We start from the raw sequence: 14,576 nt of genomic DNA on the forward strand, positions 1-14,576 counted from the left end.
GCATGGTGAATTGTGTCAACATGTACGCCCCTTGCTCCACGGCCGAGCAGGCGGTCTTCTTTCGCCAGTTGTCTGAACTCCTGGACTCGTTGGATCCTGGCGAGGAAGTGGCGCTCAGGGGTTTTCAAAGTCACCCTCGTCCCGCTCAATCGTGGGGGCCGCGTGTTCAGGGCCTCACAAGCGGCCATTCTTCGGGATGCCTTACTGCGGAGCGGTCTGGTGGACATGTGGTGTGAGCAGCACCCGGATGCCCACTCCGGTTTCACCTGGGTACGGGTGGAGGGGGAGTGCGTGCGTGCGTCGCTCCCGCATCAACCGGTGGTATCTGTCCCATTGGCTGATGTTCCGGGCCACAAGGTGTACGGTGGAGCCGGCCACCCTCTCGGACCACAACCAAGTGGTCCTGAGGGTCGTGCTCAGCCCTGCGCAGCCCAGGTCGACCCACTGGCACTTCAACAACTCGCTCCCAGCGGACGAGGAGTTGGTGACGGCGGTGCGGGAGTTCTGGGTGGACCGGCACCGCTGGGAGGCGGACTTCCCTTCCCTCGCTCAGTGGTGGGACGTGGGCAAAGTCTGCCTCCAGGTTCTCTGTCAAGAACGTGCCAGGGGCGTGAACACCGAGCAGCGCCTGACGCTCCAGCGCCTCTCGGGGGAGGTGATGGAGCTGGAGGAGCTCCTCGGCGATGCCCAGGGACCGGGAGGCGAGCCGGCTGTGCTTCTAGAGTACGAGGAGAAGAAGCAGGCCCTGCGCCACCTCGAAGAGTGGCAAGGACACGGGGGTCTACATGAGGTCGCGCATCCAGATCCTGGAGGAGATGGATCGCGGCACACTCTTCTTCTACGGGCTGGAGAGGTGGAGGGGCAACCGGAAGCAGACAGTGTGCCTGCTGGCTGCCGACGGGACCCCCTTCGATGAGCCAGGTAAGATCAGGGCGGAGGTCAGCGATTTCTACGCGGCTCTCTTCTCGCCGCACCCGGTAGATCCGAACGCCTGTCAACCCTGTGGGAGGGGCTACTGGTTGTGAGCGAGGTCGGCCGCGCGTGGCTTGAGCTGCCCTTGGGCCTGGGAGACCTCGTCGAGGCTCTGGGCCAGATGCCAAGAGGGAAGACCCCGGGCATCGATGGGCTCACCACCGAGTTCGTCTCTTTCTTTTTTGACGTCTTAGGGCCTGACCTCTTGCGGGTCCTAAACGAAGCCCTCGAGACGGGGTGCCTGCCCCTCTCCTGCAGACGTGCGGTGCTCACTCTCCTGCCCAAGGCGGGGGACCCATGCTGCCTCAGGAACTGTTCTCCCTGTTCTGCACGGACTATAAGATCCTGGCCTGCGGCTAGTGTCCGTGCAGGTGGAGGTGGTCCACCCCGACCAAACCTACACGATCCCCGGACGCACCATTTTTGATAATATCTTTTTGGTCCGGGTTCTCATCCATTAGGCCCGTAGGTCTGGTCTGTCGGCGGCCTTTTTGTCCCTCTATCAGGAGAAGGCCTTTGACAGGGTGGATCACAGCTATCTCATGGGTAATTTGCAGGCGTTCAGCTTTGGACCCAGGTTTGTGGGGCACCTCCACCTCTTGAACTCGAGGACAGAGTGCCTAGTGAAAGTCAATGGTCCCTGACAGCACCTCTGGCGTTCGGGCGCGGAGTGCGTCAAGGGTGCCCCCTCTCGGGTCAGCGGTACGCGCTGGCCATCGAGCCGTTCTTATGTCTTTTGCGCAGGTGGCTCACCAGCCTGGTGCTGCGCGAGCCCGAGGTGCGGGTCATCCTCTCAGCTTACGCCGACGTGCTCGTGACTGTTCATGGCCCGGTCGACCTAGAGAGGGTGCGTGACTGCCAGCAGGTCTATTCGGCGGCATCCTCGCCCAAGTTCAACTGGGCCAAGAACTCCAGCCTTCTCGTAGGGCCGCAGAGGGTGGACGCTCTCCCTGACCTGTCGTGGGGCAGGGAGACCCTTAGGGACCTGGGAGTCAACCTTTCCGTTGCGGAAACCACGGCCCCCGTCAACTGGAGCAAGCTCGGAGAGAAGGTGGAAGCTCGCCTTGGGGCGTGGAGGGGTCTGCTGCGACTGGTGTCCTTCCGCGGTCGGGCCCTGGTAGTGAACCAGCTGGTGGCCAGCATGCTGAACCACCGCCTCACTGTCTTTTGCCCGACTCAGGAGTTCCTCGCTCGCACCCAGAAAAAGCTGCTGGACTTCTTCTGGGGGGGGGGGGGGGGGGGGGCGGGAAGCACTGGGTCTCCGCGGGAGTCCTGGCTCTCCCATCGTGAGAGGGCGGGCACGGGCTTGTGTGCCTGAGGAGTCAGGTGCACACATTCCGTCTACAGGCTCTGCAGAGATACCTGTATGCAGACCCCGCTCCACGATTGTGCCCACTGGCGACGCATTTCTTCTTCCAAGCGGGCAATCTATGGTATGACTGGCAGCTTTTGGCGATAGACCCGAGAAGCTTTACCCCCAAGCTGCTCTCGCGGTTGCCGGGATTCTACAAAGATGTGCTGAGAGCTTGGATGTTGCTGGGCCTGACCAGAGGATTGCCCAGTGGGCCCAGTGACCTCCTGGGGGAGCCCCTCCTACACAACCACGCTCTGGGTTTGGAGGGGTTGGAGGACCTGGGCCTGCGACACTACCTGGTCGGAGCCCGGGGGACCAGGGGCGGGGACTTGCTAGAAGCCCCGGCCCGCTTCATCGAGCGCCTCCTCACGAAGGCGCCCAACGCTTTCTGACTTCTAGCGAGAGCCACGAGCGAGGGGGCACCGCGACCCGGGGGTCCCCACCCGACCGCACCCCTGGCCCTCCCCCCCCCTCCCCGGCGCTGCTGGTAGGGCCTAGGTTTGTCGATGGGATCGGGTCTCCTCGCAGAGCTGACGCTCCTCCTTGCGCCCACAGTCTTAGCAGGCTGTGGGAACTGCTCGTAGTGAATTTCTGGACTGTGTCCCGGAAGGTTCTGGACTGGCTAGTGGTGCATACCGTGCACCACCTCGCCCTTGCTCCGAGGCCCGACACAACCTGGCGGGAGGTGTTGGGTCCGAAGGGAGGGGACAGGGGCGGCCCCCGCTGGGGATCGTTCTATATGGGGATGATCCCCAGTTACGAAAGGGACTGCTCCTGGAGGTTGGTGCACGGGGCCGTGGCCACCGGCTGGTTCAAGGCGTGGGTTTTCCGGGAGGACCCCTCCTGTCCGTTCTGTGGGTAGGAGGAGGATGTCTTCCACCTGGGGCTTCAGTGCCCCAGGCTTACCCCCTTCCTATCTTTTTTGAAAGGTTTGTTTTTGGGTTTTTGGTTGAATTTCACCCCACACCCCCTTTTCTGTTAGTGCACTTATTGGGTGCCCCTCCCCCTTTCCTCCCTCTCACTCAGGAACAAAGGGAAAGGGGTGAGGGGTCCCCCCAGTCCCAGAAGGGATTCCCCCTCCTCTGATTTTTTGGTTGGCGCCCCGCCCCAGTGGCGGCAGATTGTGAGCCCCCTACCCCGAGGTTGTCGGCCCCACTTCCCCTCCCTTTTTTCTTCCCCCTCACTGAAGAGGGGATAACTGCAGCACCGGATGGGGAGGCCGCACTGGCTGTGAGCCAGTGTGGCCTGCCTCCCCCTCCCCTCGGCGTCAACAGCGTGAGGACGAGTGCAACCCGCAGGAGGCACTGACTGCAGCTGGCTCCACCGAATACTGGTCAGTTGTGATGAGATGAGAGGTGGGTATGGGCCACAGGCTATCCTGTGGCCTCTTTGTTTTAAGGCCCCCCTCCCCCCTCCCTACTATTTTCTCATATTGGTCTCTGGGGCACCAGTGAAAATGATTCCCCTTCTTTTGTTCACTTTTTTCCTTTTTCTTTAAGGGGGTGGGGCAGCCCTGCCCCTTCCTCCAGTCTTAAAAATAGGCCTCTCCCTCCCCCCCTTTTGAGTTAACCCTTAAGATTTGAGTTTTTTGTGTTGTAGTTTGATTTTCTGTTGTGCACGTTTTGGGTGTCCCTTCCGCCTTCCCTCCCCTCCCCTCACCCCTTGCTCAGGAACAAAGCAAAGGGGGCGAGGGGTTCCCCCCCCTCCGGTCCCAAAAGGGATTTCTCCCCCTTATTTATGGTCAGCGAACCCCTCAACGCCCCATCCCCCGCACAGATGGCGGTAGATTGCGGGCCCCCCCTTGCAGATGAGGGGAACAGAGCGGCTGCAGGTGACCGAGGAACGGTGCGGATTGCAGTGGGCTGTGCCTGCCCTCCCTCCCCTCCGATGAGGGGGAGACGATTGCAGATGGGACTAATAGGTGGACAGTAGAAAACCCCTGGTAAGTCCTGAAGTACAGGTGAGTGATGGTGAGGTGGATTTAGGCCACATAGCAACTTGTGGCCTTTTAGCTTTAAGGCACCCCTCCCCCCCATTATGCATTATTAGTCTCCAGTGCCCTCCCTAGGGGGCCCCAGAGAAAAGGTATGTTTTTTCGTTGTTTTTCTCTTCCTCCCCTTTTACTTTAAGAGGGCGGGGTGGCCTTTGGCCGCCCCCGCCCCCTTGCCCGGCCTTAAATAATAGGCTCCGCCCCCAGAAGTCGGCCCACACCTCTTCTCTGCTTCGTGTTCGCGGGCTGGGCTAAGACCGGAGAGAGTGAGGGCGGGCGGCTGCACCATGCCCGTCTGTACAGGGCTGCCTAATGCTTGTCTGGCTGCCGGTGGTGGCGGCGGGTCAGGGCTGCGATAATTTGGGGGCGCAGGGAGAAGGTGGAGGGGAAGAAGCCGAGAGATGCCGGTGAGGAACAGGTACAACCTGGTGGAGGACAGTGGCGATTCACGACTCCCGCTGCACAACGAGGAAGCCTTCCAGCACGGCATCTGCTTCCAGGCGAAGGTGGGTGCTGGATCCGTCCCCGGTCTTCCTCTCTGTACTGAAGATGGGCTGACATCTGCGCTTCAATCCATAGCAGAAGTAATGATTTGGAAGGGAAAAAGTGAGCCAGTGTCAGTTTTGGGGTCAAATAGAAAATTTCCTTCCTTAATAGGAAATGGTAAACCGGGATTTCCTCTCCCCATTGCCGAGGGGGACATTCTCCTCGCCTTCCCTCCCCTGCCGCAGAGGCACTCAGTGTTTGCAGATAGCGTGTGTGAGAACAGGGCTGCAGCTCTCACCCCCGACCAGCTGTCGTGTACAGCCAGGCAGGCTCCGCCACCCACCTCCATTCCAGTCAACCTCCATCAACCCCGGGAGCTGCCTAGTCCTGCAGGGCCACCATCGGAGGATCCTCCTCCTCCTCGTCTAAACAGAAGCCCCCACCGTCCACACACGAGTGCTGCAGCACTCTCCCCACCCCCTTCTTTTCCTTTTGCTACTTTTCCCCTCCTCTGGTGCTGCCCCCGACAAGAGATCTCCATCTCCCCGCTTGTGTGTGGCCACGCAAGCCCTGCAGGCGAGTGTCTTTTCGAACCAGGGGGTACCTAGGGAACGGGAGACATCACTCGAGTGGCCCTGAATTCGTTCCACGGCCTACCTTTTCTCTTGCTTCTTCCTGTTACTTTTTTCTTTTCCCTTAGTTGGTTCTAGTTTTCTCTCTTTTCTTGCCTCGTCCTACCGTTTACTATCTCCCCCCCCCTCTTCTCTCCAGTAACAGTTTGGGTTGATCCCGGCTCCCCCCACCTCTTCCCTTCCTGACTGCAGGCAGCCTGTGTGCTTAGCTGATTGGCTACAGCTGCCTGTAGCCTCCGCCCCACAACCTTTGTTTCGCCCTACAGCAGGTCCTGTCCTTTCCTCCCTCTTTTCAGGTTTAGTTTAACTCTTTACGCTAGGTCTGCACCTAAACTGTGTGCTGAACCCTCTCCCCCTTTTCTGTAAGAAGTTTGATTTTGAACTCTGTTCAAAGTCTCTTAACCCCCCCCCCCCCTTTTTTTTTCTTGTCCCTAAGTAGAGGGTTGTTGTTTTTAAAGTTTTCTCAGTTATCCCCTTTTTTTTTTTGGTTGGCTCAAGTTGCCTTGCTCCCTCTTACTTTTTCCCCCTCCCGCCAGGGGACTGTGGCATAAGTCCCTGGAGGAGCTGTTTACTCCCCCCCCCCCCCCCCCCTTTTCTTAGGACAGGTTTGCCAAGCTCTTGGAAGTGTCACGGAGCAAGAGAGTAATCTTTTTACATGGTAGCTATTTCAACCCTGACCACTTGCCAGTAGTCCAGTCTCTTGGTTGACTGCCAATAAAAAAGCTATAGTTTAATATTTGCAGCATACAACAGATGGAAATCAAAATCTTTATCTTAGCAGTGTACATGCCTTTCTCCCACTCTCCAGGAAGCATAGTGTGGCAGGAAAAACTAGATGTATGCCCCACAATACCTCTTTGAGGTGGCGCAGGGCCTGCTTCTCCTCGTACTCGAGAAGTACAGCCGACTTGCCTCCCTGTCCCTGGGCGTCACTGAGGCGCCCTTCCAACTAGAGGTGCTGGAGCGTCAGGTGCTGTTCGGTGTTCACGCCCCTGGCATGTTCTTGACAGAGAACCCGGAGGCAGACTTTGCCCACGTCCCACCACTGAGCGAGGGACGGGAAGTCTGCCTCCCGGCGGCGCCAGTCCACCCAGAACTCCTGCACTGCCGCCACCAACTTCTCGTCTGCCAGGAGCGAGTTGGTGAAGTGCCAGAGGGTCGACCTGGGCTGTGCGGGGCTGAGCACGACCCTCAGGATCACCTGGTTGCGGTCCGAGAGGGCGGTCGGCTCCACCGTGCACCCTGTGGCCTGGTGCATCAGCCAACGGGACAGATACCACTGGTCGATGCTGGAGCATGTGACCAGGTGCTGCTCACGCCAGACGTCCACCAGACGGCTCCGCAGAACAGGCTCCCGAAGATGGGCCACCTACGAGGCCCTGAACTCCCGGCCCCCACGATTCAGCGGGCCGAGGGTAAGGTTGAAATCGCCCCTGAACGCCACTTCCTCGTTGGGATCCACCGAGCCGAGGAGGTCAGACAACTGGCGAAAGAATACCATCTGCTTGGCTGCGGGGCAGGTTGCATACACATTGACGCAGTTTACCGTGCAACCCTCGACCCGCAGCCTCACGTGCAGCATCCTGCGTGGCACGACGGCCTCGACGCTCAGCACCGCCGGCTGCGAGACCTTCGAAATCAAGACGACCACCCCGCCAGCCACTCCCGAGGTGTGACTGAAGGCCGTCATGCTGTCCCACTCCAGATTACTTCGGTGTCAAGAGTGGTGTGGGTTTCCTGTAAAAAGGTCAGAGTACCCACCACGCTTGATGGTGGAAAGTACCCAGTGCCTGCGGACCCAGTCTGGCAGCCGTTAGCGTTGTGCAGAAGGTTAAAGCCATTCTCTGTCAAGAGGGGTTCGTGACCGCTGCTGTCCTCGCTGAGGAGGGAGACGGCTCGCGAGCACCGCTGCTGTCCGCTTCACGTCCTTCCTTCTCCGACTAAGCCACGAGTGATCGGCCTCCATTTGCTTGATGAAGGGATGGAGCTGTTGTCTGCGGGGGCCGAGAGGCCTGTGGACCCTGTGCCCGCCCATGGCCCCCTTTCCTTGTCTGCTCGCCCCCTCACACGCACCCCTCTCTCCCTCCTCCTTGCTAAATGCCAGGTTTACAAGAAAACCTGGCATTTCCAGGTTAAAGCACTTAAGCCTTAACCCGTTCTCTCAGTTGTATCTCTCTATAATTATTCTTCTACCTTTAGCTTTCTTCCAGCTTGTTTAAGCCTCCAAGTTTTCCATTCCTTGTTGATTGTAACTTTGACTTATTCCTTTCGTTTGTTATCTTTTGTTTACCAGAATTGTTACCCCAGTTTTTCCTTTGTTAAATGTAAACCGATCCGATATGGTTATTTACTATGAAGGTCGGTATAAAAAACTGTTAAATAAATAAATCCCCAGGACCTGTTCCCGCCCTCATCGGAGTGGGCTCTCCGTGGTAGAGAGCTCTTCTGGCGGTTCCTCCGAGAGGAGGAGGACGACTGACCGCCCTCACCCTCCCTCCCAGCCCCCACAGGGCTCTGGCCTGCTCTTCTGGGTGCCAGGCCACCCGGGGCAAGGGAAGAGGGACGAGGAGGGCGAACAAATGAGAGGGAGGGGATGGGAGCGGGAGGTAGGGGAGAGAGGCGTGAGAGGGACGGGGGTTGGAGGGAGAGGGAGTACGGGAAAGGGGGGTTTGGGGAATAGGGGCAGAAAGGAAGGGAGCAGGGCAGAAGGCTGCTATCTCTGAAAGGGGGAGGAAGTGGGAGGGAGGGAAAGGATCTTCCAGGTTGGAGAGAGGGGGAGTGGAGGAAGGGAGGGAATGAAGGAGCCCTGACGACAGCTTCATCAGGGCAGGCTGGAGGGCTCCGTGGCCTGATCGGGCCCCCGCAGAGAGGGGGCCATTCCGGAGGCGGAAGCCCGACCGGCCCCGGCCCCTGCAGTGTCGGGGCAGGAGGGGGGAGTCGGGGTACATCCTCAGCGTCCAGAGGTTCCCCGCCTGGCCTGCTGATCCGTCCCCCTCCGTCGTAACGGAAGGGGGATCTACCTCTCTGTATCTGTGAGGAACAGGTACAACCTGGTGGTGGAGGATGACTCCCGCCGCACAAGGAGGAAGCCTTCCAGGCGAAGGTGGGTGCTGGATCCGTCCCCAGTCTACCTCGGAGTACTGAAGATGGGCTGAAATCTGCGCTTCAATCCATATCAGAAGTAATGATTTAGAAGGGAAAAAGTGAGCCAGTGTCAGTTTTGGGGTCAAATAGAAAATTTCCTTCCTTAATAGGGATTTCCTCTCCCCATTGCCCCACCTCCACATACATTTTTTTTTTGCAATTATTCTCTTACTGTTAAGGATTATAATGTCTGTTCCTCCTGCTGTCGTCCTCCGTACAAGAAAAGTCGCAGGGCGGAGATGTTAGTGCTGCTGCGGATTGGCCAATTCAGAGAATGCAACAAAAGCGTGGGATCTGAATTGCAAGCTGATCCTTCCAACAAGTAACAGAATTAGATGCAATTAATTAGAACAATCTTTATCAGTTGAGTTTGTATTTCTTAGCAGGATGATGTGCCTTTGGGCCGGATGTACTCTGCGTTTTTCCCTTGGACACAAAATACAACAACCAGGTTTTCAAATCTAACTTTCAGGGTCATAAGTTAACCCACTGCTTTGCTTGCACTGGAATAACCCACCTTTTATAACAAAACATGTTTAGCCCAGAAAGAGAGAAGTAATGCTAAATTAATGTATTGATCTAGACTGGAAATGTAATATAGGTCTGCTAGACTTGATTCTGCTGTTTTACATATAAAGTACATTTAGTTTCTCTGTGTTCAGAATTGTGCGTTGATTCAGGGGCCCCCAAAACCAGTGTAGTTTCCTTTAGATTGTTGCTGTTAAGTAGATTGTATCTTTTTCATTTATGCTTTCTTTCTTTTCATTAAAGTGTTACTGTCAGCTTAGATTTTCCATTTCTTCTTGCAGTTTTGTTTAAGAAGGTTGGTGCCTCTTGGAAAGCCTCCCAAATCTGATCCCTTGCAGATGGCTGGCAAATAGCCAGAGTAAATGTATGCTACTGGGGATGCCATATTGGAGGATCAAATTTAAATTGGATTTTGCCTCTTTGCACCATTGTAATGATTCTTTGTTTTTCCTCATTTCACCTTGTACCACAGGGACATTGGTGGCTAACTGCAGTTTCTTGCCTTACTGGACTCTTCCCAAGGAGCTTTCTCTTGGGCAGATTGTCAAACAATACTTTTGTATACTTTCTGAATTTGCTGATATGTTTTTGTTTTTTTTTTGCTTCAGAAGGGGCATTTTATTTTGGCTCTTGCTAAATTCAAAGTAACTTTACTTCTTCTTTTTTTTTTTTTCTGTTTGCCTGTCATATCAAAACATCCTCTCTGACTTCCATTCTTAAAAAATGTGGGCAGTTTTAGGGGAATGTTTGGCTCTGTTCCATGGTAACTTATCTTTTCACATCTCTGAATTCAGCCAAAACAAGGCCTTTGCCTTCAGTGACTTTGGGGTAGCTATGCGAATGGGAATGACAGAGGCAGAGTGAATGCATGCTGCCTTATAAATATGGAAAAATTAAATGTACAATGATGGGAAAACAAGTCACTGTAAATTATAGCGCAAGGTTATTTCAAAACCCTGTGCTGAATGTTCTGCTTTTTTTATATTTTTCAAGTAGGAGAAATTGGGTAGAAATGGGCCTTACCATCTTTATTTTCAACCAGAGTCTGTTTCTATTTCTGATTAAACTTCTCATTCTCAGGTGACCTGGGTGCATAGAAATGTCAAGGATAGCAAAACTGTGTGCATAGAAGGCACATAGTTTGTAAACAGATTTGATTAATTATTGCTTCCTTTTTCATGTGGTATTTTTACACTTCTCTTTTTTTTTCTGAAGAGATTAAGCCTTCACTACAGTATTCATGTACACTGCCTTTTCTTTGTGTATATGTGTACAGATTTACCTCATATGTTACAGGCACATAAGCTTTCTTTTAATGTCTGTTTATGAAGTGGGATTCATCTGTAATGAGACCAAATAACAGCTGGTTAATAATAGCTGCTGCAATATATTGTGGACTTCTCTGGGGGCTTTGGGGGTCGGCTTCATTAAATTTTATATGTATTTCTTTACCATCTGAATGCAGTATTTTGACTTGGCTGGAGAAGGGGGTGGGGTCCCTCTTCCTGTGAGGCTGCAGCTGCATTTTTTTTTTGAAAACTGTTTATTTTAAAGGCACACATTAGAAAAACCATAAATGAATAAGCAAAAAGAAAATACACAAGGTAAAAGAAAGCAATTGTACATTAAAAAAATAAAAGTAAGAAAGCAGTCAGTGTCCATACAATTTCCTTAGGGCTGGTAAGAACTAGCAGATCTCCGCCAGATCCAGTAAGATTCCCAAACTTGTCCATAGCTCTTGGAAGTGTCACGGAGCAAGAGAGTAATCTTTTTACATGGTAGCTATTTCAACCCTGACCACTTGCCAGTAGTCCAGTCTCTGGGTTGACTGCCAATAAAAAGCTATAGTTTAATATTTGCAGCATACAACAGATGGAAATCAAAATCTTTATCTTAGCAGTGTACATGCCTTTCTCCCACTCTCCAGGAAGCATAGTGTGGCAGGAAAAACTAGATGTATGCCCCACAATATCTCAAATCAATTTATGGACTGTAGGCCAGAATGTGGATACAATGTCACAATCCCACCACCTACGGAAATAAGATTCTACCCTTCCAACATAAAGGACTGGCAGAGCTAAATCTAGGAAAATATAGAGGGATTCAGTATGTTCAATGTAACATTTCCTAGCGTGTAGCAGATGGACTCAGGTCCAATGGGTATAGTGTACTCCTGATAACAATTGGAGACGGATCAGATTTCAATCTGACGTCAGCCCTAGTACATATACCCCTGTAGGAAGTGCAGCTCTTCAGTATTTTCTGTCTTCATAGCAGTTAGGGACTACCTGCATGCTCTCACAGCATTAGAGAAAAATTTAAAGGAGAAAACCCAAAATAAGAAGAGAACCTACCTCAACAGCGAGCCCCGCTCTCCTGCGGTGACACCCTCGGGTCCCTCCTCCAGTTGAGAATTCCTGAGGTGTTTTCCGTGGTCCCTCGGAGGTGAGCCTCAGTCCGGCGGCCGATACTCGGTGAGGATCTAGCCCCCGATCTCAGGCGTGGCTAAGAGGCAGTGGGTGCAACCACAAGCGCGGCGGTGAAGGTATTTGCCCTCTTTCCCCGCAGCCGGAGACTGCCCAGAACGAAATCGGGAAGCGCCGAGATAAGGTAGAAATCTTGTTTAGTCTCCGGTCTCTGAAGCTCGAGGAGTCGCACAGGTCGCCGGCCGGGACCAGTGCCGCCGGGTTGATCCACCCTAGCAGGGCTCAGCCCCGGTTAGAACCAAGGGCTCTCCCACGTGGGGACCCTCCGAGGTGGTCGCCATATTGCCCGCGTGGTCGCAGTCTCCATTTTGGCCCTGTTTGCCGCCCTGACCGCCATCTCGATCCTTGCACATAGGGCAATAAGTGTGCATAACTTTTCTTGTGCGCACGACGTTACACGCTTAAGTTCCGCGCGAAACTACGACTTGTGCACACACCAGCGCGCACATCCGTCCACGCGCACATATTCGCACGAGAGATTTCCGCGTCTATACCTATGGCACCACCAGAAAAGGAGCTCAAAGTTCAGGCCTCTGCCCAGCATGCCACATCAGAGCCGCACAGCACGAAGAGGCCGACGCCCTGTGTATCCAGTGTGAGGAGGCCTTGGGGGATCAAGCCCAGGGCCAGCCCCATACGTGCCTGAATGCTAGTTCCTCAATAAGCACCCCGGATCTAGCATATCCCAGCGGGGCCCCCCCCTCCCCCCCAGGGCACAGCACCTCTTAGCTTGGACCCAGCGTCTATCTCCTGGGTGGAATTTTTCAAAGGCCTGCACACCTTCGTTCACATGCAGACGGAGCCTCCGGTAACACGGCCACAGCCTTCACCAGAGGACCATTACGCTCCGGGCCCCGCTAGGCCCAGGGTAGTGAATCCACCACCCGGAAGCCCCACTTACGGGGACACGGACATCTTGGAGGAGGAATTAGAGCCCCTGGAGGAAGGGGAACTCCCGGGGACAGAGCCTCACCGGACCATGAGACGCTTCTTCACCAAGGACGAGCTTCCAGACCTGGTCACCAGCAGCCTGAAGGAACTTGCGATCCCGGGCACAAGTGCCTCGGGGGAACCTAAGACGAATCCTCTGCTAGAGTGACTCCATCAGACCTCCCGCCATTTCCCTCTGTTACAAGCTGTTCAACAGCTAATTGAACAGAAATGGATTGCTCCAGAGTCCACATTCAAAGGGGGATGGGCTATGGCAGTCATATACTCTCTGGACCCGGCGACCAAAGACCTTCTGACATGCCCAAAAGTGGATGCTATGGTCTGCGTGGTCTCGAAGCCCACCACTATCCCAGTGGAGGGAGGTGCAGCACTCAAAGATGCGCAAGACAGTAGTCTGGAATCCATCCTTAAACAGTCCTTTGACATCGCCGCTATGTCCCTACAAATAGCGGCCTGCTGCACTGTTGACACGTGCCTGCCTATCGCAGACCAGGAGCAACACCCCTGGGGAAGCCAAGGAACCAGCAGCATTGTTCCTCGCAGATGCTGCTTCCGACCTGGTACGCACTGCAGCTAGAGGAGTGTCATAAACTGTGGCAGCCAGGAGACAATTCTGGCGTCTTCCAAATCGAGACTCACAAGAATGCCCTTCAAGAGATCCCTCCTTGTTCGGCAGTGAACTAGAGAAATTGGCTGACAAATGTTGAGTCCCCACTACCGCGGCTACCAGAGGACAAAAGCAAGAGAAACCAGCGACCCTTCCCCCGATCCTCCAGGGGCAGAGGTTCACAGCGCTTCAATCCATACAGAAATAATTATCAAGCGCCCCACTCTTTAGGCAGGAAACCACCCTTTCGGAACAAGCACAACAAAAGGGGAACCAGCTTGGGTCCAGGCCCCAGCCGCACCCCACAATGAGATTCAGCTGACCCGTCCAAGGGAAGGAGCCATAGGGGGCAGACTAGCCCTTTTCTACCACAGATGGGTCGAACTTTGGACAAGTGGGTCCTAACCATCATTCGAGAGGGGTACTACCTGGATTTCCTACGAACTCCTCCGGACAAGTTCGTGGAATCCCCCTGCCACGACCCCTTCAAGAGGATGGCAGTGGAAGCTACACTGACCAGACTACTGGCCCTCGAGGCCATAACCCCAGTACCTCCACAAGAAATAAATACTGGACATTATTCCATTTATTTTATCGTCCCCAAGAAAGAGGGGACGTTCAGACCCATCCTGGACCTCAAGTCTGTCAACCACCACCTGAGGATTTCCCGCTTCTGCATGGAAACCTTACACTCTGTAATAAGGGTGATACAACCAGGAGAGTTTCTCACATCCCTGGATCTTTCGGAAGCCTACCTACACATCCCAATCCATCAGGAACATCAGTGCTTCCTATGCTTCAAAATCCTGGACCGTCACTACCAGTTCCGGGCACTACCCTTCGGGTTAGCCACAGCACCCCGGACGTTCACCAAGATCATAGTGGTGGTGGCGGCAACACTGAGGAGGAAGGAATCCTCATAGACCCTTACCTAGATGATTGGCTGATCAGGGTGAAATCCCCAGAGGAAAGTCACCAGGCAACCAACAGTCAAAACTCTACTGGAGAGCCTCGGATGGGTGGTCAACACAAACAAGTTGTCTGCAGCCCTCAGTCTCTAGAATACCTAGGAGGCCAATTCAACACCAAAGACAAGGTCAGCCTGACTCCCACAAGGAGATCAAAACTGAGGAACCAATTACAAATCCTGCTGAGTCCTCGGTCTGATGGCATCCACACTGGAGGTAGTGCCATGGGCGTAAGCTCACATGAGACGCCCCTACAGCGCTCACTTCTATCGCGATGGAACCCACTGTCTCAGAACTACGCTGTACGTCTACCACTCCAGGGCAGAGTTCGGACCAGCTACGATGGTGGCTGCAGGCCAGCTACCTGAGCCAGGAAACAAGACCGCAGCGTTCCAAATGATAGTGAACCGGTGGCGAATGCCAGACATGGGCCTTCTGGCAAACCGGTACTTCAGCCA

The 14,576-nt window shown here is 54.3% G+C and overlaps 1 protein-coding gene across 2 annotated transcripts in view; it reads left to right on the plus strand.

The window, feature by feature from the left end:
- Positions 1–4,530: 4,530 nt before the first annotated feature.
- The window catches only part of LOC115097050 (carboxyl-terminal PDZ ligand of neuronal nitric oxide synthase protein-like), a 238,198-nt gene continuing 228,152 nt past the window's right edge, over positions 4,531–14,576 (plus strand). Inside the window, exon 1 of one of the 2 annotated variants that reach the window (XM_029612482.1) lies at positions 4,531–4,822. In XM_029612482.1, coding sequence (XP_029468342.1) covers positions 4,718–4,822 — 105 coding nt within the window. In that variant the 5' untranslated portion in view covers positions 4,531–4,717. The remainder of the gene's footprint in view (positions 4,823–14,576) is intronic. The other variant, XM_029612483.1, reaches the window with a different exon arrangement.

Source organism: Rhinatrema bivittatum, chromosome 8 (assembly GCF_901001135.1).
Source record: "Rhinatrema bivittatum chromosome 8, aRhiBiv1.1, whole genome shotgun sequence".
NCBI classification, from domain to species: Eukaryota; Metazoa; Chordata; class Amphibia; order Gymnophiona; family Rhinatrematidae; genus Rhinatrema; species Rhinatrema bivittatum.